At 49.1% G+C, this 25,445-nt stretch overlaps 1 protein-coding gene across 3 annotated transcripts; it reads left to right on the forward strand.

Annotated features, from left to right (window-relative positions):
- The first annotated feature begins 30 nt into the window (after window positions 1-30).
- RAB7B (RAB7B, member RAS oncogene family) lies at window positions 31-25,445 on the forward strand. 3 transcript variants are annotated; one of them, XM_055334035.1, is made up of 7 exons: window positions 32-210; window positions 1,448-1,601; window positions 8,032-8,100; window positions 8,487-8,613; window positions 9,337-9,552; window positions 16,955-17,080; window positions 23,269-25,445. In XM_055334035.1, exons 3-7 carry the CDS (start codon window positions 8,048-8,050, stop codon window positions 23,347-23,349), a joined length of 603 nt encoding a protein of 200 aa, XP_055190010.1. In that variant the 5' UTR covers window positions 32-210; window positions 1,448-1,601; window positions 8,032-8,047; the 3' UTR covers window positions 23,350-25,445. The 3 variants fall into 3 exon arrangements, with proteins under 3 accessions (XP_055190013.1, XP_055190010.1, XP_055190012.1); XM_055334038.1 differs by lacking the exon at window positions 16,955-17,080 and having other exon boundaries at window positions 31-210; XM_055334037.1 differs by lacking the exon at window positions 1,448-1,601.

Raw genomic sequence — 25,445 nt, forward strand, 5'->3', positions numbered from 1 at the left:
GCTGAGCTCACCCAGCCTGCCTCTTTTGCAACTTTCCCAAGTCTGTGCATGAAAGAGGAGGAAAACAGAAGGACGTTGCTTGGCGTCGACAAACCGTTCTGATCCAAAGCCTTTTTCCTCTGAACGGCCTGAGACCTCTGCTCTAAGAGGAGACCCCCAGACTCAGCACGCCGCCTGCCCTCATTTGCCGGATGCTAAGCAGCCACAGCTGTAAGTGCCTTGGAAGTTTTTTTCGGTTCTTCTGTCTGTCCCAGAGACCCCCAGAGGTACTGAGCTTTGGGGGTGGGAGAGAGGGAGTAGAGGCAAGGAATGCAAGGATGAGGCTTTGAATCTGACAGCTTCAGGGCTCAGATCCAACCTAAAGACCCCCCCATGCCAGAGAAACGTCTAGGGCATGGCAGGGAGCCAGGCAGAGAAGACTTCCCCGCCCAGCCCAGGGAGCTGGGGCCCGGCTCAGGGCTCTGCTCAGGCCATCAGTCTCAGCGGGAGGACATGGCAGGCTGGCTCAGCAGAGAGGGTACAGCCAGCTCCCTGGGTCACCTTGCCACATCGACAGGGCGCCTTCTTGAGTGGAAGCTGTTGGCCAAAGGGTCTCATTGGGGAAGGAGGAACTCCTAGAGTAGAAAAGTGTCCTTCTTGTTCTAAATCATAAACATGTCTCCTGGCACGGCTCTCCAATCCTAGGCAAGCGATGAACAGAATTGGACAGATGTGAGTTAGTCTCAGTTTGCCACTAACCAGTTCTTCTTGACTCAGGAATCCAATGAACTATGATGGCATTTTGTAAACAGCTAAGTGCCCTATTAATGCAATTGCTAGGCGTTGTGCATTAATGAAAATAATTCATTTGAGCTTGTCAATTGATGTCCCACCACACAAGTCCCATAGAGATAGAAACTTGTCTGTATCCTCAGATCTACACAGTGCTAATGCATAGTAGGCTCATAGTACATGTGCTGGGTGAATGGACAGATGGATGGACAGATGAATGGATGGATAAATGGAAGGATAATGAGGGGCACCTGGGTGGCCTAGTAGGTTGTCTGCCTTTGGAAGGTTACATGGACAGGTAGACAGGTGGGTGAATAGATAACTGGATGAATAGATGAGGATGGATGAATGAATGACTATTGAAGATTTAATATTCGCCTCATGAGCCAGGCTCTATGGAGGGATAGAGAAGTGGGAGGAGTGTCCTGTCCTCTGAGCACTGATAGTCTACTTCAGGAGACAGGACTAATACTTCCAAAGAACTTCAAGAACAAGAGCGAACATGGAGCCTTCTGAAACCAGGGCCATGGGTGCTCTTCCTGGAGGGAGCAGGTCTGGACCTGCTGGGATTTAGAAGGCGGAAGAGTGAGCATCCCCGCAAGGCTTTGTGCTTTATAGATAGCTTCCTTTCAAAGACAAACTTTGTTCCCATGATTATAAATCCCATTATTTTTAGGGTGGATATATTTGTCATTTTCCAAGACGTGGAGCAGGAAGGGGAGACACTGAAAGCTGGGTATTTAGTAGACCGCCTGCTTCAGCCCTCTCATCTGCCCCTGCTCACTGGCCTCCTGATCAGCAGAAAGAACACTTCACCCAACACCACTGAGGTGGGAAATGGTACCTGGGTCCTGGTTGGGGCCAGTGGGGTAGGGAGAGAAGGGGAGTGGGGAGGGGGAAGCAGAGCAGATCCAAAAGTTCTTATAAGACTGGACCTACGCCCTAAGGCTGTGGGGGGGAGGAGGCATCAACTCAGTCTTTCTTACTCCCCAGGGACTGAGCTATACAGTAGCTTTGGTGGGTGGGCAGGGCTCCAGGCTTAGAAGGACTGCCAGGCAAGGAGAGGGGACTTAGTCACATGCCATGGAGAGTGAGTGGCCTGTTAATTCTGCTCTGGGTGGACCTGCACTGGCTGAAGGTAGGGCCCTGCCTTCCAAGCCTGCTTTTCTCTGTTATTTAACAGTGGAAGGTGATGACTCAGTCTAGCCTCTAGGACGATGCCCTAGTTTGAAGCCTGTGAGGTAGCTGAGTGGGAGGAGGCTTGAAAGGACAACGATTGCCAAATTCCAGCCAAGGGCTGAGCCCAGAGGACATAGGAAAGGCCTTCAGCCACCATTTGAAATCTGCATATGCCTCCTTGGTGAGCCCAGCCAGTGTCTACCTCCCTGCCACCTTTCCTCACCAGTGACACTGTCCCGATCACCCTCTTGTTGCTGCTAGTTATCCTGGGTCCAAGGATCAGGCTATTTTAAATAGCAAGCTCAGCAAATTCTGCCCTTCTGAGCATGGGGTAGGGGATCTGCAGGAGCAGGATACTTTAAGGGCACATCCAGGGGAAGGGGGTTCGGGGGAGGGGGTGGAGGGGGAACTCAGAGTCAAGGGCAAAGTGAGTCACAAGGGTCTGGAAAAGAAAAGACAGTAAACTTCAGAAGGCCTGGCATGTGGCAGAAGAATTGAGCATGTTTTATGTGGCCCCAGGAGAAATCCACCGCTAGAGGAGGGAAGAAACTCTATGGGGACAGGTCTAGCTCCATCTTTCTATGAATGGGGTCGAGATGGCTCAAGCACTGGGCGGGGGATTGGACTGGATCATCTTGGAGGTTCCTCCTCCAGTGTGCTGGAGCAGGCTCCACACCAGTAGATTTAAATCAGACTACACCACAGAAAGTGGTCGGTACTACAAATCAGGTCCTTGCCCCCCCGCCCCACGCAATTGTTAACCATTTATCTGGGTTTTCCCCCACTGGGGGAGCCTGTTGTCCTATAAGAAATGACACATGTTACCCTGCAGAATAAGCCACAGCCATGACAATGTCTGTTTTACCCATGAGAGAACAAACTTACTAAGGTCAGGCAATCCACCCAAGGTCATGAATATATGGAGGCACGATAGAACTCTGACTCCAAACCTTATGGTCAGCCCCTGCTACTAGGTCACCTCCCTCTCCTGCCCCAGACGCAAAGTGATTTGTCTTGTCAGGAAGTCACACTCAGATGACTTTGGGCTGCCACTCATCCCTGTGTTCTTTTTAAAGAAATTTTGAGGTTTTATGTTTGATATTATTTAATTAGAGTAACAACTGAGCCTCATGTAACAAATTTTAGAACAAGACATATGTAAAATAAAACAATAGCTCCTAGCTTCTAGTTTACCTTTCCCTGCCTCCTATTAATCATTTAGTGTGTATCTCTCCACAGCTTCCTGTGTCTACAGGGCAAGCACAAATATAATATTAAGTGTATGGTCAACACATGGGAGGTTTTTATACAATCAAGATTATGTCATACAAAATGTTCAGGGATGTTCTTTTTCACTTCAATTGTTACCATATTTTTCTTCCTCATTACTTCACTCTTTTTAAAATTGTCGGTATTCCAAACTCTGATCAGGTTATAATTTATGCAGAGAATCTCTGATTGATGGATACTAGGTCACAACAGTGTTCTCCAGCAATCATCTTTATACAAAGGGGTATTTGAACATAGGCGTATTTTCTGTAGGACAAATTCCTAAAATTAGAAGCTAGGGTATTAAATTCTGATATTGTGGGCAGCCCCGGTGGCGCAGTGGTTTAGCACCGCCTGCAGCCTGGGGTGTGATCCTGGAGACCCAGGATCGAATCCCACATCGGGCTTCCTGCATGGAGCCTGCTTCTCCCTCCGCCTGTGTCTCTGCCTCTCTCTTCGCTCTCTCTGAATGAATAAATAAATCTTTAAAAAAAGAAATTCTGATATTGTCAAATTTCCCTCCAAAAAAGGCCACGCTATTCATAGCGTATCAGTGATGTACAACAGTACTTCCCCTATAAATTTGCCGACACTTAATGATACCACCAATCTTTTTAATTTTTGCCACTCTCTAGAGAGAGAAAAAAAAGATATTTTTCAATTTTGTATGTCTCTAAAAATTACTAAGTTTCAGTATCCTTTCAAGGCTTACTACTTATCATTCATAAGACTTCTGTTGGGTACTTACTCATATTCCTTCCCACTTTTATGTTGTATATTATCTTCTGCTATTTGTACAGCACTTCCCAGGTAGTGGATATTGACTCTCTGTTATATGTACACACTGTCTGCCTCCCCTGCTTTCACCCCAAATTCCCCTTCGTAAGCACACAAGCTCCACTGAAGGTTCCAAATCCATACCACCCAACACCCGAGACTTGCTGACAGGGGCACCAAGTGGCAGGTATGTGATCCTTGTTCTAGTTTTATGGAAGACAGTAGAATAAGCAGGTAAGAGTATGGTCTGTGGAGTTAGGCCTGGATTCAAATCCCAGCTCCCAATCCAGGCCCTACCTATAGGCTGTACTTTTAGAGGAAATCTACTTCACATCTCTAAACATCTGTTTCTTCAGTGGTGAAATAAAGACCAGTAGTCTGGTCAGCCCCCACAGGTTCCTTCCCTGTGTTAATAATAGTCATAAAAGAGCTAATATTTTTTGAACCTTTAATTTGGGCTAGCAAATGTATTATACATATTATAATGTATTCATTCATTTAACCTCAAAATGATGTACAAATTCACAAAGTCCTCTGCATAGTGCCTGGCGAACTATAGTGCGAGGCCTAGATAACTCCAGCATGGCAGCGTGGCTCTATCATGGTGCGTGAACACACTCCCTTCCAAGTAAGCATGCCAAGTCTTGACGCTGGTGGTTAATCCTCTTACAACAGCTCTTGTTCCGAAGACCCATTCCCTCGGCTCCCATTTGTACCTCTTGTCACTTTGGCTGCTTTTCTCTCCATCTCCTCCAACTCTGCTAGGGTTTTGTTGGGGCTCACCAAACCTGAGTCCAGTGCCCCAGATCCTATGCACACAGATTCTATTGGTCCAAACTCAGGAGATCAGGAGGCAGCATGGCAGAGCAGCCTTTTCTGGCCTCCAATTCAAACCCTGGTTCACTTACTATCTGTATGGCCTTGGATGAGGTATGAGTGACTTAGCTTCTCTGAGTCTCAGGTACATAGGATAATTGGGAGGATTCCCCAGGTTCTAAGAGAATACAAAGTTGCCTCTGGGGCGGCGTGGGGGGCTAGTTCCTTTCCCACTTGTCCCTGCCTCCCTTTGGTACCGACTCCCTTTCCAAGGCACTTCATTAACTTTTGAGGCTAAGTTAACATGTTGTGTCAAAGGCTTTAGGGAAGAACACACCATAGCTCCCACTCCTCTTCTGGGGTTGTAACTGATGCTTGGAGACGTGGTGCCTTTCAGAAACTTCTGAACCATTTCTCCCTTGGGTGGTTTCCCTGTGGGCAGTGTTACCCGTTTCAAAATGCCAGCCCTGGCTGATACACCTTGAATTATCTTCCTCTGCTTGCTTGGAGCACAGGGAATGTTTGCTGAATGAAAGAATGAATCAATGGACAGTATCCTTGGTCTGATCCTCATGACCCGTCTTAAAACTTGGTTCTTCTGGGGCTCCTGGGTGGCTCAGTGGTTGAGCATCTGCCTTTGGCTCAGGTCATGGGATAAAGTTCCCACAGGGAGCCTGCTTCTCTCTCTGCCTATGTCTCTGCCTCTTTCTGTGTGTCTCTCATGAATAGATAAATAAAATCTTAAAAAAAAAAAAAAACCTTCCTTCTTCTCCCGGCTTTCTTTCTTTCTTTTTTAATATTTATTTATTTATTTACTCATGAGAGACACAGAGAGAGAGGCAGAGACACCGGTAGAGGGAGAAGCAGGCTCCATGCAGGGAGATGGACGCGGGATTTCTCCAGAATCGCGCCCTGGCCTGAAAGCGGTGCTAAACCACTGAGCCACCTGGGCTGCCCATTCTCCTAGCTTTCTTATCTCCATACCTTTAGCCTCACCCTTCCTTGAAGCAAACCATCCACCTTCTCCATTCACTGTTCCCAGGGTTTTGTTTACTATGTCCCCTCCCTCTGATATATCACCCCCTAACCACAAATCTTGTTTCTTCAGGGCCCAGTTGGATTGCTCGCTTCTTTCCCTGCCCCCAAACCCCCATAGCACTCTCTCTGTGCCTCTGTTGGGATGCTTTACAGTTTCTCTCTGGTGTAATCACTCAGCCCTGAGCTTTCTCCCGTGGTGACTCCCTGGTAGGATTTCCTATTTGTTCCATCTTTATGCTCTTCCCTGCATCTACTGCAGGGCTTTGCAATGCAAGAGATAGGTAGGTATTTTTGGAATGACTGTCATGCATCACCAAGAAGACCTGTTGCCCACCATGCCAATCCAGCCCTCCTAGGTTATGGCAGAAGGTCCAGTGACACCAACTCAAGCTCCTGAGACAAGCAGCTCTGAGCAGAGCCTCAAACCACCCCTGGGCCATGACATGGCTCATGGAGAGGCACAAACAGCCCTAGCTAGGCCTCTGGGGACTTTTGATTTCACTTTGTGCTAACTAGGCACCCTCAGGCAAGCCTCTTGTTACAGCTGCAGTAGATAAAGCATATTTCAACCAGAAGGGACCTTGAGTCATTGGGGCCCAACTTTTTCATTTTCTAGTCGGAAAGCCAAGGCTCAGAAAAGGGGAAGTAATTGGCCCAATGCCCTACAGTGCCAAAGTGAGAGAACTAGAACCAAGATCTCAGGACATCCAATTTAGAGCTCTTTCCAAGTACCAGGGGGAAAGTCAAGCTGGCTCTTTTGAACACCTCAGCCAGGCAGAGTCAGATCAAGGTTTTCTCAGGATGCCTACCTAGTACATCCAAGGATAGAAGATTCAGGAGTTGAGAATTGTATATACATATGTGTGCATGTAAGAGTAGAACCCAAAGAGCCAGTTAAGCAAGCCCCCTGTGACAGTTTTGCTTTAGCTTGTTAAAAAATAAAAATTATTGATATGTATATGTATATATAAAATGCACACATGAACATATGTGTATTTCTCTCATAGGAGCAATTCCTGTTTGGTATGTTTGTTATTTTAAAAATGAAACATAGTAAAAAGCACAGAAAACATGTTAAATTGTGTAATCTCCTACCACCCAGAATTAACCACTTAAATTTGTTGTATATTTCGCTCTTAACCTTTTTGTATGCAAGTAGGAACTCATGTTGGTATCATATACACAGTTTAGTGTCTTCTGTCTTTCATTTAGACCCTATAAGGGGCACCTGGGTGGCTCAGTCAGTTAAGCGTCCACATTTGGCTCAGGTCATGATCCCTGAATCCTAGGATCAAGCCCTGAGCAGAGAGCCTGCTTTTCCCTCTCCCTCTCCCCCTCCCCCTGCTCATGCTCTCTCTCTATATAATAATAAATAAGATCCTTTAAAAAATCTTTAGAGCCCATGGCATAAGCATTTTCCCACATTAATATAATATTCTCAAAAATTCCATGCTAATACTTCATTGCATGCCATGATTTATTAAACCACTTCTTTGTTATTAGATATTTATAAATAATACTGAAAAAGAACATTCTTGAACAAAAATCTTTGCCTTCATTTCAGATTATTTCCTTAGGACAAATTCCTAGAAGTGGAAGGCAGGAACGTTTTTAAGGTTGTCAATACTTGCTGCCAAGTGGCTTTCCAGAAACATTTACCAATTATACCCGCCACCAGCTGCATTGGAGAAGAGCCTTTTGATTCTGTGATTGCAGCAACACCTCGAGCTGGGGGAGGGGCACTGTCCCATCCAAAGCCTCTCTCTCTGGCAGTCCTGACAATGGACCCCTTGTCCTGCTCCCGTCCCCTCTTCCCACACCGCCTTCCATCCCTGGCTCCAGGCTTGACTGTCCTCAAGGCCTCTGTTCAGTCCAGTCCGGTCTTCTTGGCGCTCCAGGCTGCCTCCAAGAGCAGGGTTGGTAAAGCTGAAGGGTGAGAGATGTGCCTGTCCTGTGAGGCTACCACACTTCCAGCCTTGGGGAGGTCCCAAGAGAAAGTTGCAGGGGGAGGGGTGGGTTAAGGTTGCTGACTATCCTTCTCTTTTGGAGAACAACCCCCCCTGAGTCCTGGGCCCAGAGCAGGGATCTGCACATCAAGGAAGGGAAGGTAGAGGCCAGCTTCAACAAGGATGGCTGCAAGGGACTCTGGGCAGCATGCAAATGACATCCATTTCCCTACAGGCTCTGAAGTCCCTCCATGAATCCCAGGAAGAAGGTGGACCTGAAGCTCATCATCATTGGAGCCCTGGGGTAAGCCAAAATCAACTCAGGGTGTGGGAGTTGGGAAGCAGCCCCTACCCAAGGGCAGGGAGACCTCCTGAATATTTCTTACCTACCATGGGTTCCTTTCTGATTCAGCATAGCACCAGGGAGGCCATCCCACCCCAGGAAAGAGAACTCAAATGGGCAAAAGAGCCTGAGAGTAGGGCCACCTGGTTTCTGGTTTATTTGGATGGGTCCCTACTTCTAGAGTCCACTTCCTAAACCCTTCTGCTCACTGGAATCCTTGGACTGCAAATGTCAGAAATTCAGAATCTTGGAGAGATGGCAACAAGAGGGGCATGGCAAGATTCTGAGAATGGTATAGGTGTGTGTATGTGTGTGTTGTTCACACATGTCTGGGGTTTTTTCCTCAGCGTAGGAAAGACCTCCCTCCTCCACCAATATGTGCACAAGACATTTTATGAGGACTACCAGACCACCCTGGGGGCCAGCATTCTCTCCAAAATTATCATACTGGATGACACAACTTTGAAGCTACAGGTGAGCAGCCCTGCCTTTCCCTCTTCAGCATGCATACCTGAAAATCATCCCACAACCCCTAGATAGCCACTCACATAGCCTTGTGCACAAGGAGCTACAAAGGTTTAGAACAGCTGAGTTCAACAAACTTCAACTCATGAACCGGATGTGGTCCACCACCTGTTTTTATAAGTAACATTTTATTGGAACACAGCCATGTCCACTGTTAGTTATGGTCTATGGCTGCTTTCACACTACAACAGCAGAATTGAGTAGTTGCAACAGATGTATGGTCTGCAAAGCCTAAAATATTTACTATGTATCCCTTTAAGAAAAAAAAAATTGCTGATCCCTGGTCTGGGAGGATAAAAAAGGACAAATCCAGGGATTGGGAGGCCCCACTCCCTAGTCTCAGGTTCACTGGAAATTTTGGTAAGTGGCCTTAAACAAGTCACTCCCAAGGCCCAAATCTATCAGATAAGAATAACTGTGCCTGTCCTGATGACCCAGGAGAAAAATGAGAACTCAGATGTGAAAGCATTCTTGGGATGCTAACGGATAGTGCAAAGATGCTATACATGGGTGACAGGGTTAAGATGCCCATGTGTAAAAGGACCACAAGCACCTGTTCCAGGGCTGTCTGCTTCCTACCCAGAAAAGGAAAGTTTGACATCAAATAACCCAGTTGGGCCTACCTCCAGGCACTGATCACAGCCCTATGTGGCGGCTACTCTTCCCCTCCAGATCTGGGACACAGGCGGACAGGAGAGGTTCCGCTCCATGGTGTCCACATTCTACAAAGGCTCCGATGGGTGCATCCTGGCTTTTGATGTCACCGACCTAGAGTCTTTTGAAGCACTGGATACCTGGAGGGGTGATGTTCTGGCCAAAACGATTCCAATGGAACCATCCTACCCCATGGTGGTGCTGGGAAACAAGATCGATCTCGCAGACCGGCAGGTACCATCCATATTTCATTCATTCACCAAACATTGTGTGAGCATCTTGTACATGCCAGGCCCTGTGGTAGGTCCCACACATGTAGAACTGAATCAGACATAGTCCTTACCTTAAGAATCTTGACGTCTCCTAGTGGGTATGGATGCTTTAAACAATGATTATGATAAATACAATGATAGAGATATACCTTGGATATTTAGGAACCACCGTGAAAGGGCGTTTACTTAAGCCCAGAATATAGAAAGGGCTTCCTAGGAGAGTTAGGTTCCAGTCTGAAGAAACAGCATGAGCCAAGGCAAGAAATAGCATGATGCGAGCTGAGAAGTGAAAGCAATTTTGTTTAGAAACAGGGAATGGAAGAATTAAAGCATCAGAGGTAAGCAGGTGGAATTTGAATTAGCATCTAGAACAGTATTTCTACCCAGGGTCAGACAGGGAATTGCAGTTATAAATTCCTGAATCTATAAATTTTCTGGGGAAGTAGTCAAATATATTTTTATTAGCATAAGAGTGTTCCAGATCATCTGGCTAACCGCAGGACACTTGGTCTGCTCCATAGCTACAACGACCGCATTTATGTAGGTGTTTACTGCTATAGTGGAATTGATTAGAGCTCTTTCCTTATTGCTTACTAAAGAGTAAATAATAGAGGTAGACTTAATTTGTAAAAGATACTCTTGTGCCAAGTGAAGTTTAAATGACACCAAAAAGAGCCATTAGAACAAGGTTTTCAAATAGAGAAAAGAAATGAAGAATTGCCATCATATTTGAGCTATGTTTTCACACTAGTTCAAATGGAGAAAAGGAAAGAACCGAGGCATTTTTAAAATGATGGATAGATGTATGCATGGATGGGTGGACAGACAGACAGATGGACAGATTGGATGGATGGATGATGGTGCTTCCAATGAAGCTACCACCATCATTAAGAAGAGCCTTTAGATGTGCTTTAGATTTTTAGATGACCTTAGATGTGCTGAGTTTAAGGAACTTGTAGTACAACTAATTACAGATGACCATGGGCTGTGGAACATACAAGAATAAAACTTCAAAGGTGATGCTTGTGCTGGAAACAGAAATCTCGGCATCATCAATTGTATGGTCACTTCAGGTCGTAAATTTAGTGTCAATTCTCTAACATCCAGTCTCAGATAATAATCAAAGTCCTAAGTTCATTGAAAGGCAAGGTATCTCCCTTTCATTTTCCCACTATAGGTGAGAACAGTGTGGTCTAGGCGGGGGAGGAATGGTCCTTTGCCTCTTGTTGCTAACTTTATGTGTCCACACTTTTTGCCCTTCTCCGGGTAATTCTGGTTTCAAACTCTGTCAGAAACGAAGCAAGAAGAGGGAGAAGAAGTCAGGTTAGCAGGAAAATCCTATTTGATGGGTACTGTCACAAGATAGTTTGTATTCTCTGGCCCCAGCAGCTGTTTCAAGTGGTCTCTCCCATGGGTCTCCTTTGGGTCCTTAAGAAGCCTTCACTGAGAGCATTTAACTGTACCTCCTAAGACAAGTGTCTCACATTTTCCTCCTCTCTCTCCTCGTCTCCTGATTTTTCATCCTCCACCCAACTGGGGGCACCACATCCTGTAGGCAGTCTTCCTAATGGGGTTTACAACAGCTCCAGGCTGGCTAGCTCTCTGTAGAGCCACCTCCTTCACAAGGCTCACCCACAAATCCTGCCTCCCTGTAGGAGCAAGCACAATTCGTTCACACAGAGTCTGTTCTCTATGTGCCCTGTTGCCTTTTGCCTTAGCTCCCTTGGGTGAATGTCAGGCACCTGTCCACTGTATCCACCAAACTCCAGGGGTCGTATGTTAAGCTTTTCAAGTGGCCTCCTAGAAGCCTTCTTTTAGCTAGAGGTGGGCTTTACCTATTCTCCGTCTTGCGAGAAGGGAAGATGTATACCCAAAACACAACTCTCTCCAAAGAAATCCTTTCTAATCTTCCTTTCAATCTTTTTATATCCATGTTGTGGGTTTTAGAGTCACCTAACAATTTCTGGGTCATGAAGCTTTGGAAACATGTGAGATCCCAGGGCGATCTGTCTCCCAACCTACTTTATATCTGACATCTATCAAATTGCAGCACCTTTACAGAAACTTCCATTTTAACATCCTGTTTCATGAGTCTGTAGGTCATAGGATGGGAAGTTGAGAGAGTCCAAGGCTGAGAGTCTGATTTTTTCTCACTGAAATCAGAGGCACCATCTTCTGTTGAGCAGGAGGAGGAAGGGAACCAAGTAGAAGTCTCAGGAATCATGGTGAAGCTTTGCCAGTTATTTTGGAGAAAGTCAAGGACAAAGATTAGAACTAGTGGGTGACACTAGGGGCTCAGTGAAAAAAGGAGACCAGGAATTAGAGCTGGCATCTGGGCTGGGTTTTTCTCCAGCAGCCACTTGTGGGTTGAGAGCCAGGAATGAGGGACCTGGGACTCAGGCGTTTCCAGACAAGAATAGCTGCAGAGTCGAAGGGTGGGGACACTGACAAGCCACCAAGGAAAGAGAGACAAGGGGAGGTGTGAAGGAGCAGGCAGCTCCAGTGTCCAAGGTGGAAGGGATGAGGCAGAAGGAAGTTGAGAGGAAGGAGACTGTGTCACAGAATGGGAGGCCAGATTCAATATTTGGTGGAGGTCCTGGTCAGGCCCCAGGAAGAAAAGGCTGAAGTGGAGAGAAGATGCGTTCTGTTGGAGGGACAGGAATCGGGAGGCTACTCAGAGAGATGGGGGCCAAGGGGCGAGGATGGAAACAGGAAGGATGGAAAGAGCAGGCGATGCCTCGGAGGGGTGGAGGGGTCCATCCAGGCCTTAGGAGAGGAGATTTGCTCTGCGGAGAGAGGAAGGAGAGAGATTTGGAAGAAGCGGAGAGGCCCCAGGACAGCCCAGCCCCATCCCTGGGATCTGTGGCAGCGGGTAGGGAGATGGGCCCCTGGACTAGGCCCGCAGGGGGCACAGAGAGCCTAGGAAGAGCTGGAGCTCAGCCGAGACAGGGAAGTGAGAGCGGGCCCCGGGGGGGGGGGGGGGGAGCAAGGGGAGCCCATCTCCCCGCAGGCAGGCCCGGGGAGGGGCCCGTGGGGCAGGTGGAGTGGGCGCCTCGCGAGGGGGAAGCGCTGGGCAATAGGGCGGGAGTGGAGAGGAGGAACCGGGAGCCAGAAGAGGGGAGGCTGCGGGGCGCTGCCCCCAGGGCCCCTGTTGTGGCCCCGCTTAGCAGAGGGGGTGGGGAACAGCAGAGAGACCTGCTCTGGCCGCTCCCTGGCCCAGGGGTGAGGGGGTGAGAGCCGACCCCCCCCCCCCCAGGCAGCGCCTCCTCCCGGCTCTCCCGCAGGCTCCCTGTGTGCTCCAGCGACCTCAGCGACCTCAGCGACCTCAGGGGGGCCAGGGAGTCCCGTGCAGATTTCCCGAGTGGCCTGGGGGTGAGGGGAAGGTGCCTGTGCCTGTGCCTGTGCAGCACGGGGCAAGCCTCGTCCGTGGAAGCCACGGTCAGCCTCCCTCTTATTTTCTCCAAGGGATGGGCTGAGAAAACACAGGAGTTTTTCTCACTTAATAAAAAGGAAATTACTGTTTAAAACTTTATGGCTGGATTTAGGATGAGGAAAAAGTCTGGAGGTGGTTGGGAGTGATACCATCCACACCCGACGACCGGACTGTGCCTAGTGCCACTGAACTGTGCGCTTAAATATAGTTAAAATGGTACCTCTTGTGTTTATGTATATGTTGCCACAATAAAATAAAATACATATGCATGCATGCATTATATATATATGGATATATATATCACATGATTGATTTTTTAATTGCTGACTTTTAAAAAAATCCCTATTCTTTCTATAGAAGGAAATAGTGGAAAAATATTAGTTTGATAGAAAGAACAGCTCTGCTAGCACCCATTCTACAAAGAATTCATTCACAAGAATGTGAATTCTTTGCTTTATGCTCAGGTAGGCAATTTCTGACTCATCACCGATCCATAACGTGGGAATTGTATTTTCTGAAAATATTCTCTGTTATTTTTGGTAGTGCTCTAAGATGTATGTGACACACTAATTTTGATTTTGATTTTATACAGTTGGTCCTTTAAAATGAATATGAGCTGGAAAGGCATCATATGTAAAATTATGCAAACTGAGCTAGTTTTGTCAAATGTTTGGCCTCTAAGAAATAATCAAAATTATAGCAGAAGGAAAATGTTAATAGTATATACATACTGCCAAGCAAAAGCAAAAGTAACCAAAGTAATGCTTTCAAAACTTCCTTATTTCCCAAGTGCCCACATACTACACCCTGAGTTGATTTCCACAGTCAGAGCCTAAATGATAAAGAACTATTATTTTGTAAATAAATAAAAGACAAGACCATTTAAACAATCATGAAACCGTAACAAGAACTGGAAGTGGACAGTGAAAGGCGCCGGCTGGGTGGCTTTCTTCCCAGGCAGGCTGGTTGAGGTGGCGTGGGGGAGGAGGAGGGGTACAAAAAAAAAAAGGTTAATTTGCAACATAATCTCAACTGACATTTTGAAGCGTGTATTTAACCACTTCGTATAAACGCTACAGAGAAAGATCAAGGGCAAATGAGATAAAACATCTGTCACAACCAGGCACCAGACAGGTCCTGTCACTGTCCAGTGGGAGAGAAGGGAGCCGAGACCAGCAGGTTGCTGCTGAGGCTTGTCTTCCCAGCTCTGTTGCTGGGTTCGTTGGTCACTAATGGGGCTTCTGCTTCTCACGCCATGAAATATAAAGAATATCTCTACAGCCTGGAGAAGCAGAGGCCTTGACTTCTTTTCACTTGACTTCAGTTTTTACCGCAACTCCTGCATGTCGCTGTTCTTTTCAGTCAAATGCTCATCACCTGGTGGGGGCAGAGGGATGGGGGTGGATAGAAAAAGGAAGGCACTATAAGAAGTGTAAGTCTGGTCCTTACACTTGAGGACTTTTTTTGTTTTAAGATTTTATTTATTTACTCATTAGAGACACACAGAGACATAGAGGGAGAAGCAGGCTCCCTGTGAGGAGACTGATGTGGAACTCGATCCCAGGACCCTGGGATCACGACCTGAGCCAAAGACAGATGCTCAACCACTGAGCCACCCAGATGCCCCACACTTAAAGATTTTTGAAAGATAGGAAGCCCTTTGCATTTCTAAGGCACCACCCCGGTACAATGTGTTAGTTTCTAATGCTTATTTATTTGTGGTTACTGGTAAGGACAAGACAAATCACCAGCCACTCTTGACCCTTCCTCCAAAGAGTTTAGAATGTTCCTGAACTGTGAGGCTTCTTGGTTGCTCACCAGGCCTTGGGCATCTGAGCTCCACGAAAGGAAGCTGTCCTGGACAGTTCCTGGGCCCTTCCCATATAGGCAAGAGGGTCTAGGAGATCAGAGGCCAAGACCAAAGCCTGGGGTCCCCCCAAAAAAGCCTGGGCATGCAGTATGGAGGTATCTGCTAGCCCCCCAAAGGGCAGGCTGCTTAGCTGACCCCAGGCTGCACCCTCTAGTCTCAAGTGGAGAGCCTCCCAATGCCGCCGCAATGCTGGTGTCAGCAGAGGCATTGGGGGAGACAGCTGTGACCCCCTGGTATTGCCGTCACTCTTGAGACCAGGGAAGCAGGAACCAAAGAGACAAGGGCCAGTGATGCTTCCTTTAATCCGGATGAGACAGTCATTCCTAGAACCTGCAGGAGTGAGGGAGGCAGTCTCTGATTCCCCCCCCACCCCCCTCCGGCCACTCTGTCTTCTGGGAGAGAGACAGTGTCCTTTCTCCATGATAAAAACCCCGGCTCCCTTAAGTAAAACGAAATCATGGTTATAAAGTACCAAGCACAGCAAATGTTCGATATGGAGCCATTTCCTCCTCCCTGAATTAATTAATTAGGCATTAAATTAAATGGCTCCAATTGTCTTTGGAAGTAACTCACGGGGCTGCCAGGCACTTTCCAAACCAACATGCTCAAACTCTGATCTGCCGTTTGCAGTGAGATAGAGATGTCCTCGTTCCACCTGTACCGAGTGGCCCATGGTGCCAGGCCAAGAGCTGAGCTCAAGGAGCTGATGGTCTAGTGGGAGAGGCAGAAGGGACACAGTCCTCCTGCGGTGCCTTGAAGAGGGCAGCTCCGATGCCACCAGGCCCTGAGCTGGGCTCCGTTCAGCTCTGCATTTTTTTTTAAAAGACTATTTATTGGGATCCCTGGGTGGCAGAGCGGTTTGGCGCCTGCCTTTGGCCCAGGGCCCGATCCTGGAGACCCAGGATTGAATCCCACATCGGGCTCCTGGTGCATGGAGCCTGCTTCTCCCTCTGCCTATGTCTCTGCCCCTCTCTCTCTCTCTCTCTCTCTCTCTCTCTGTGACTATCATAAATAAATGAAAATTAAAAAAAAATTTAAAGACTATTTATTTATTCATGAGAGACACAGAGAGAGGCAGAGACACAGGAAGAGGGAGAAGCAGGCTCCTCACAGGGAGCCCGATGCGGGACTCGATCCCGGGACCCCAGGATCACACCCTGGGCTGAAGGCAGCTGCTCAACCGCTGAGCCATCCAGGGATCCCCAGCTCCACCTTCTCAGCTGTGTGATCTGAGGCAGGTCGCTAAACCCCTCTGAGCCTCGGTGTTCTTATCTATAAAGTGGAGCTAATAAGACCCACCCCACAGGCTCTTTGGCAGGACTGCTTGAGCTAATACGACAAGCTATCTACCATGGTATCGGTCCCCTAGAAGTAGCTCATCAACAGTTCCCAGGACTCTGCCCTGGGGAAAAAGGGTTAGCAAGGACCTGAGTCACTGCTCAGCAACAGACCTCCCGGGCCCAGGCCCTAGCCGGCTCTGGGGACGGAAGTCCTCCACCCCTGCTCGTGGCCATCATGTTCATCTCCTTTTGGAGGGACTGATGAAGACGCCAATGGCAGAGGGGCGCCTCGTGTGGGCCTTAGGAAAGCAGCATAGTTCAGCAGGCTCGAATTCTGCCAAGTTGTATTCAAGTCCTGCTCAACCCCACACTCTGAGCACAGTCCTCAGCTTCCCCATTTGGAAAATGGAGCTAACAATAATCAGCTCGGAGATTTATGTTAAGAAAGAGTGTGTGGGGACGCCTGGGTAGCCCAGCGGTTTAGCACCACCTTTGGCCCAGGGCCTGATCCTGGAGACCCGGGATCGAGTCCCACGTCGGGCTTCCTGCAAGGAGCCTGCTTCTCCCTCTGCCTGTGTCTCTGCCTCTCTCTCAATGTGTCTCTCATGAATAAATAAATAAAATCTTAAAAAAAAACAAGAAAGAAAGAATGCGTGTAACACATGGAAGGTTCTTGATAAATGGGAGTACTGGTGGGGATGGTGGGAGGTGACAGTGGGCAATATGATGAGGGTGGGGATGGTAGCAGCAATGATACAGGGACAGTCTTCCTTTCATTCAGGTGCCTCAGGAGGTAGCTCAAGGCTGGTGTAAAGAGAAGGATATTCCCTACTTTGAAGTCAGTGCCAAGAACGACATCAATGTGGTACAAGCCTTTGAGATGCTGGCCAGTCGGGCTCTGTCCAGGGTGAGTGACTATGGTGGCAGCACCTGCCAGGGCCTGTCTCCGGGGATGGGAAGCTCAGGAGCTTCCAGAGAAGAACACACTGGGCACAGACAGGGGTGTGGGTAGGACAGGATTGTTCATTGTCTTAGTTCCTAAGTGGGCTCAGCAGTACCCCGACTCTGAGCCCCAGGGTCCCGGAAGTATAAAGCTACCTTGGAGTACATAGCTGCTGGCCTCACGGTGTGGCTGATTGTCATTGATGGAGTTTCTAAAACATACAGTTTCCGCACCTCACCTCGGACATTCTCATGTAGTAGGGGTCTGAGAAATGATGATCTAGTTCAATCCGGACTGGTAGGAGAGAAGCTCCACAGTGCCAAGCATCTGTCCAGGTGGGAGATAAGCCTGCGGGGGTTGCTGACACCCTCCTGTCAAACATATGTGTGGACTCCCTGTGGTTAGTGTGTCGTCTGTGCTGGGCAGTGTGCAGGGCTCGGGGCCCCTTGCCCTCCTGAGACAGTCTGATAGGCCCACATGTGGTCACAGTCCAGGTGTAAGGTGGGGAAGGATTCAGTGGGGGGCCCAGAAGGGGGCACACAACCCAACCGTGAGGGAGGAGAGAGGGGAAGAGGGGAAGGTCAGTGAAGGCTGCCCGGAAGCAGGAGCAGGGTTTTCATCCTTTTCTGATAGGGAGTCTAGAAACTCAGAAGAGGGTTCATGAGTGATTAGCACAGGGAAGGGATCAGCTTGGCTCAACATTCTGCCACATTTAATCAGGGTGGGCTTCCCAGAAGAGGGGAGAAGCTCATTGTGGCAGTGACTTTGAATTGAGGAAAGGGGCATTGGGAGGTCGAGGGTTCCTCTATGGGGAAGTGCCCGCCCTCATCTTGGTGACCTGCTTCCCGGCCTGGTGCTGCCAGCTGCCCTGGAGAGAAGCCCTCCCACCAGGGAGAGGGGCGGGGAGAAGCCCCGAGCGTGCCATCCACACATCTCAGAGCCTTCATCTCACGGTGTGCCCCCACAGACTATTTTTACGCTTCCCCTCCGGCCGCTGTCTCGTGTTAGGGGGAAGCTGGGGGTGTCCATCTCTAGCACATGATCAAGGGGTGTGGCTTAAATGACACAGCCTGCAACGTTGGCTCTTAAGCCACAGATGGCCCTGCTCACGTCATTCCCCAGAAAGCTGAGGAATGTTATTTGACCTTGTATGGTGATGCGGGTTAAACGATCCTCCACAAACATGGTATAGTCATTGCCAAACGCTTAGTCACGGGGAAGCCTCACCAGCCCAGAGCCAGTGTCTGCATGTGGTCAGCATCCATCCTTTCTGAAGAAGGAGTGTCTTTCACTCTTAAAGTTATATCTTCCTTGCTGCGCCAACTTTCTGAAGCTTTTCTGCTGGTTTTGCCATCGTTGTTGTTGTTTTAATATCCGACTTGGCAAAAGAGTAGCTTAGCAATGGCAGGTCTGGTGTCAATGGCGGAAATTTACTGATGAGAAGTTTGCAAGTCACAGGTAGGGTGTCCACAGTCATACAGGCCTGCATTTGAATCCTGCCCTCGTGCTTTCAAGTGGACCCCTGGGCAAAATGTTGTGACTCCTCTGAGTCTCGGTTTCCTCATCTGTAAAACGGAAATAATGCAGTCCCATAAGCATTTATTGAGTTGTCAGGCTAGGGCTGGAGATACGGCCCTTGGTGACTCTAAGGTCAGGTAGAGAAGGAAGGCATTCACAAACAGGCTGTCATAGAGGTAAGTGCCCCAGAGGGAGCAAGGTCAAGGCAGGGAGATGACTCAGTCGTGGCTGGTAGTGAGGGTGGGTGAGGATGCTACCCAGAGAAGTGGCATGTGACCTGGGTGTTGAAAGACAATCCGCAATTTGCAGGTGGACATGGGAGGAGGGAGGGTGGGGGCAGGATTAGGACAGAGAGAAGGGCATGGCCAGAGGCCCGGGCACCAATCCATGGGCTCATGTGAGGAACCAGCTGTGGGTCCATCTGTAGAAGGAAAGGTGGCATGAAGACAAGCAGGGGTGTAGGGTGAGTGAGGGAGCCCACAAGGTCAACAGCGCAGATCATGAGCACCTACCAGGACTTGGACTTCATGCTGCAGGTGCACGTTGTCCAGAAGGTGCTGCTGGACCCGAGGCACACGGGGGCTCACCAGGCACCTTGACGCCCCACAGGGCGTGCCTTTTACTCAGAAACTTGAAGGAGAAATCTTTTCACATAAAACAAAACAAACATAATTACTAGAGCATAGGATGTAAAATTCTCACAGATTTTTAAAGCGAAACTAGAGTACCCACATCTCTATTTTAAAGTCAGACAAGTCTTCAAACACATTTTCTACAAAGGCCTTTCCTTGCTTCCCAGGGAGGTAGTCAGAATGTTTGAGAAGGAGATGTGAGGGTGGCAATGGGAGCGAAGCCTCAGGCTGGGGTGGGAGGAGCTGGGGCTCCAAAGCCCAGTAGATCTGAGTTTAAATCTTGGCTCAACCTCTTGCTCACTGTGTGTCCTAAGGCAACTCATGCAGCCTCCCTAAGCCACCACTTCCCTCTCTTTAAAGTACAAATAATAGTATCTTCCTACTGGGGTTGTTGCAAGGGCCGAATAAAGCAACTCACCATACAGAGAAGGCATTAAACAAAAGATAACTTTTTAAAGAATTTTATTTAAATTCAATTTGCAACATATAGTATAACACCCAGTGCTCATCTCGTCATGTGCCCATCCCCTAGTTACCCCATCCCCCACCCACCTCCCCTTCTGGAACCCTGTTTTAAAACAGGAGCTATGTATAAGGGTTTCCAGCAGGGAGTTGCCCGCTTCATGGGGGATGAGCCCAAGGGTTGGTTGAGAAGATACTGCAGTAGTCCAAGCAGGACAGAATGGAAATGCCAGGACAGGGTGGATTAAACACTAAGGAGAGAGAACCTTAGGGGTTGATGACGGTCAAATGTAGGAAAGAAGGAATCAGGAGCTGCTTAGGTCAATGACTGGGTTCCCAGCTTGGCGATCAGAGGCATGATTGAGTAGAATGCTAGGGACCAAGCCACAGAAGAGAGGAGAAAGCAGGGGCATCGCAAGAGGAGAGGGCAATGCAGTCCATGGGGGCACATGACATTCATGATTCCTCGAAACGTCCGAGTTGTGCATGAACACCGCTTGGAAAGAGTGATTTGTGAGTTCGGCACCAGCATAGGTACTCCGCTAACATTTCAATAGGAAAGATGTAGGATACTTAGTTATTCCAAACTATAACTAAGCATGCCGTCATGGTCAGAGAAGGGACACCACCTGCTTAAGGGGATTTGGGATGAAGAGATTTTGCTCTTGCCAAGTTGGCACTACCATCCCTGCTGGGACTGGTCAGGCCTGAGCCCGTGACCTGCCTTGCCGCATGGAGGCCCGGTTCCTTTGAAGCTAACTAGAGACAGACATGATGGCCATGCCCAGGAGGGGAGCAGGCTGGCTGGCTAGCAGGTAAGCTTGGTGAAACTAGGACCTTTTTGAGGTCCTCCAGATGCAGGAATGAATGGTAGGGCCACTGAGGTGACCAGGCTGGAAGGGACAGGCCGGCACAGTCACATCTCTTAGGTGCATTAAGGTACGTGCATGAGGATTCAGTGTGACTTTACAGCTCAATTCGCACGTTGCCGTTGCCAGGGGACAGGGGCCCAGAGAAAAGAATTACCCAGGAGACCTAACCGTGTCCCTCTGGTTACTTGAAAGTTTTGTGTGAGCGAGATGATGCTATTATGAGCTGAAATGATGTCACAAATGGGAAGCACTCCGGTGACTTGGACCCGTGGAGGTGTGACTATTATTGGGTGAAGAAAGCTGGTGTGAAGACCTCAGGCTTTGCCAAGGCAACAAATGAGGAAGTTTCTCAAACCTTCCGGAGAGACGGCATTCCATTTGAATCTAGAATAAAATGCAAGGGAGCTTGGAAAGCCCAGCAGCTCCTCGGGGCATTCTAAGTCTCCTTCCTGAAGGTTGGCATTGTAGACAGTGGCACAGGTTTCTGTTCATAAGGGCCTCTAGGGTCCCAGCTGGGTCTCAGGTGGACATGAGGGTGGGACACGCTCGAGGGGGTAAAGAATCCATAGGCCCTGCTTCCTGGGTCCAAAGGTCCAATTAGGAAAGTTCCAGACACCAGGGAGGCATCCAGAAAATGCCAAACAATAAGAGAATCCTTCTAAATCCTTCCAGGGAGAGATGGATCGCTCAGTGTAAAGGGGAACTTAGCCAGTGATGCTCCACTCTTCCTCACTGGGAGGTTTAGAAATGTCAGAGTTTTACCTACTTTCGCTCCATGGAGGGAGAGGGCCCCGCACACAGCAGAAGGGGCTCGCTGGAGGACTGGACATGTCCGGGGCTGCAGAGGCTGGAGCCGACACGCCAGGCCTGGGCAGTGCTGGGGATAAAGAGCCCCTCGGCCCTATTTTCTCTTCTCAGATACCTTGGGTGGGACTCCACTCTCTCAGGGTGAGAGCTAGGGAAGCTCTGTGGTGCCCCGGGTTGAGTTTGTCAGCAACGGGCTTGGATCCTCCCCAGCAGAGGAGGAGATCCATCTGGAGTGTGGGGACATCTCCAGAGAGACAGAGCATTGGCCGAGCATACACTGTCCCCCTCTCCCCCCCATACTAATCGTTCCTGTTAAAATAATAGTTATTATTTTATATATATAAATTCTAATAACTCTAAATAACTTGGCTAGGGCTGCTTAAGGCCCATCACCCAGGCTAAGATACTGGGGCTCTCAAAAAACAAACTAGATGGCAAAGAGCTTTATCCCAGCCCAGTATCATGAACTCCACATGGCAGGCTAGATGACCACTCAGTCTGGGGGTGGCAGTGAGTCATGGGACATGGGAAGACCGTCTCATGTATCTCGGGAGCCACCATCATCAGAATGAAGCAAGTGGGGCCTGACACCATCCCTTGGGACCCAGGGCCATAGCCTGAAGGGCCGTGACATTCCCCAGTGGTGGAGGGTGCTGCTCAGGTCCACACCCAGGTAGTGAGAGGCACTCACACGCACACACACAATACAGTTGTGTGGGGCATGGATGTCTGAGCCTGGTGACTGGTGAAAGCCTGGCAGAGTAAAGAGATGGGGTCCCTTTAGGAAGAGACCCCTTAATGTGGTATACGTACAATGGAATATAACTCAGCCATTTACTTCGACGTGGATGGAACTGGAGGGTATTATGCTGAGTGAAGTAAGTCAATCAGAGAAGGACAAGGATCGTAAGGTTTCACTCATATGGTATGTGGAATATAAGAAATAGTGAAAGGGGTTATAAGGGAAGGAGGGGAAACTGAGTGAGGAAAAATTAGGGGAGGAAGACAAACCATGAGAGACTCCTAACTCTGGGAAATGAACAAAGGGTTACAGAAGGGGAGGTGGGTGAGGGGATGGGGTGATTGGGTGATGGGCACTAAAGAGGGCAGGTGATGTAATGAGCACTGGGTGTTACACTATATATTGGTAAATCAAATTTAAATATTTTTTTTTAAAAGAAGAAGACTTTTAGCCCTAGAATTCATCTCCTGGAGGAAGGGCCTGCTTGCCCCTCACCCCGCCCTCACCCCTGAGCCAAGCAGGGGTGGGTCCTGGGAGGGAAGTTGTCAGCTGGAAGGGGAGAGGCTTTCTCTGCATGTTGTTGGGACACAAGTATTTGGGAGAGTGGGCAGAGAAGCAAATAGACCCAGTGGAAACGCCGAGTCTACTTTAGGGAGGACAGAGGCTGTGGGAAGGGTTGAGGATTGACTGGGTTTCTCTAGGTGCCAAGGCGGCGGTGAGTAGGGGAGGCTAGGAGGTGGACATGCCAAGAGAAGGTGGGGGTATGGAGGGTGTTTGTGGGGACAGGCCTCCAGCAGAAATAAGGAGTGGGTTGTCATCATCTCTGCCTGAGGTCAAATGTCACCTCCATTACTCCCTCTGGAGAATGGAAGGCTATGGGACCAAGGCCACCCCACTGGTCCAGGCTCCTGGGAAGAAGCTGGAGGGGGTGGTGAGGAAAGAAGAGGGTGGGGAAGACAAGTGCCCACACCCCCATCCCACCCCCGGGCCTCAGCTTCCTAACAGGGCAATAGGGAAGGAATAAAAAGCCTGACCACCAGCAGCCAGTAAGCAACAGAAAGGAGGTAAGGCTCTTTGCCTTTCAGGATGTCAACTCTGGTTTCTTTTTCCCTTCCCCAGTATCAGAGCATCTTAGAGAATTACCTCACAGACTCCATCAAGCTCTCACCAGAAGACCAGTCCAGGAGTCGGTGTTGCTAATCTTCCAGACTCCCACCCTGATGCTCCGACGAAGCCCCTGGGGCCTGGGCATCCAGGCCCCCACCAGCCCCCTGCCCACTCAAGCTCAGCCCAAGCAGCCGAGGCTAGGCAGCCAGAGCCCTTGATGAGGATGGGGCTGGGCCACCAGAGCCCCTGCCTGAACCCAGAATGTCACAGCCGAATCTTGGCCCTGGAGGAGTCACAGTCCCCTCACTGGCTCCAGCCTTCCGGCTCCCCCTGCCCCCAAACACACTCCTGCTCCAGAATGCACATCTCACAGGCAGACAGGCCGGAGTCTGGACTCTGGAGTCCTACTGTCCTCTCCTGTGTACAGGTGGGCCTTCCTTGCCCATGCCACCAGTCACCTGCAAAGCCACAGCACAGCTGGGACAAGGGCACAGCTCAGGCTATCTTGGTGACTAGGCCAGGAAGTGAGGGCCTAGGTCTCATGTGAGGGCCTGCCTCAACCCCTGGTGGCCACTCTTCAGGCCTGGAACACTGCTCTGCTCCCTCCAGGGCATAGGAAAATGCCCAGGAAAAGGCACCAAGGACTGGTTCATTCATCTCTGCTGGACACTCAGACAACTCCTCTAAATCTCTCTGAGCCTTGGCTTGCTCATCTGTCAAATGGGGGTGGTGTGTGCCCTGCCCACATCAGACTCTATGATTCTGAGGACCAGAAGCTCCGCTTAAATCTCAGTTGCTCTTGCTGCTCTCCTGGACCTGACATTCTGATAAGGGAGAGAAGCAGTACACACAGAATTTAAACAGATATTTTCCAAGAGTAGATAAGTGCTTGAACAAAGCAAACAAGGTATTGGAATAGAAAAGGACAGGAACTGAGGTTGGTGCTATTTCAGACAAAATGGTCCTGGAGGGCTTCCCTGAGGAGGTATCCTTCGGCCCAGGACTAGAGAATGAAGAGCGGACTGCCACTAGAGACAGAGCATTCCAGGGAGACGGCGCGGCAGGAGCAAGGCCCCGAGGTGAGGACAAGCTTGATGTGTTCCAAGAGCAGCAAAAGGACATTCACTGACCTGAAGACTCAAAGCTGGTGTCCCAGAGAGGAGCAAAGGAGACTCCGCCCCCGGGTGGCCCCTTGATCTTCTGGTGATTGGCCTCCAGAGGGCAGCAGTGTCCTTCCCTCGCAGGCTGAGTGGCCAGTGGCCGCTGCAGGACACCTGAAAGGGAGGCTTTTCTCTCTGTGCTCATCCTCAAAGCTTGTTCTCAGGCTGTGGGATTGTTTAAGCCGGTGAGATTCGTGGGGCAGGAGAATCCCAATTTCTTTTTTTTTTTTTTCCCGATTTCTTAAACCTAGTAAGAAATGGGCAAAAAACTGAAACATTAATGATTCAGGCAAGAAATCCTTACCAGTGACAAATACTAGAATGAGAGACCTAGAAAACTCATGGGCTCCCTGTCCGTGCAGACTCTTCTGGCATAGACAGCATGGACAGGGCCCAGCCTGAAGGGGGTGGACGAGATGACCACTCAGAGGCTCCCAGGCCGCATCAATGCCCACCATGGAAGTCTCCTGTCTGCACAGAGGTATCCTGCCCTGAGCTCCAAGCAGAGCTGGAATGTTAGGGTAGGACTTCTGATGTCATCTGACTCTGAAGATCCTCCCAGAGGTAGGGAATCCTGGGAGGGGAGGGGTCAGCAGGAGAGTTTGGGGAGCCTCATCTCCCCCACCCAGCTGTGGAGGAAGGACAGGCTTGGATCTGGCATACGAGCAGGTGGCGGGGAGCAAGCCACTGTCTCTGTGTCCATGGAGTGGCATATGAATGTTTCTAAGTGCATGCAACAAATAATAAATGTGTCCTTCTTTATTTTTTTCCTTTTTGGTATTTTGTTATTAGGTTTAAAAAGCAAACAGAGGCACCTGGGTGGCTCAGTCAGTGAACTGTCAGCCTTTAGCTCAGGTCATAATCCTGGGGTCCTGGGATGGAGCCCCACGTTATGCTCCTGGCTTAGCAGGGGACCTGCTTCTCCTTCTCCCTCTGCCTGCAGCTCCTCCTGGCTTGTACACTCTCTCTCTCTCAAATAAATAAATGAAATCTTTAAAAAAAATAATAAAATAAAGCAAAAAACAGACA

Source organism: Nyctereutes procyonoides, unplaced genomic scaffold (assembly GCF_905146905.1).
Source record: "Nyctereutes procyonoides isolate TBG_1078 unplaced genomic scaffold, NYPRO_anot_genome, whole genome shotgun sequence".
Lineage (NCBI taxonomy): Eukaryota > Metazoa > Chordata > Mammalia > Carnivora > Canidae > Nyctereutes > Nyctereutes procyonoides.

Excerpts from the sequence above, each read along its gene's own strand:
- RAB7B (XM_055334035.1), top strand. The coding sequence starts at position 8,048 with ATGAATCCCAGGAAGAAGGTGGACCTGAAGCTCATCATCATTGGAGCC. Across the intron at positions 9,553-16,954 it reads TCGATCTCGCAGACCGGCAG|GTGCCTCAGGAGGTAGCTCA; the intron begins GTACCATCCATA and ends CCTTTCATTCAG. Across the intron at positions 17,081-23,268 it reads CCAGTCGGGCTCTGTCCAGG|TATCAGAGCATCTTAGAGAA; the intron begins GTGAGTGACTAT and ends TCCCTTCCCCAG.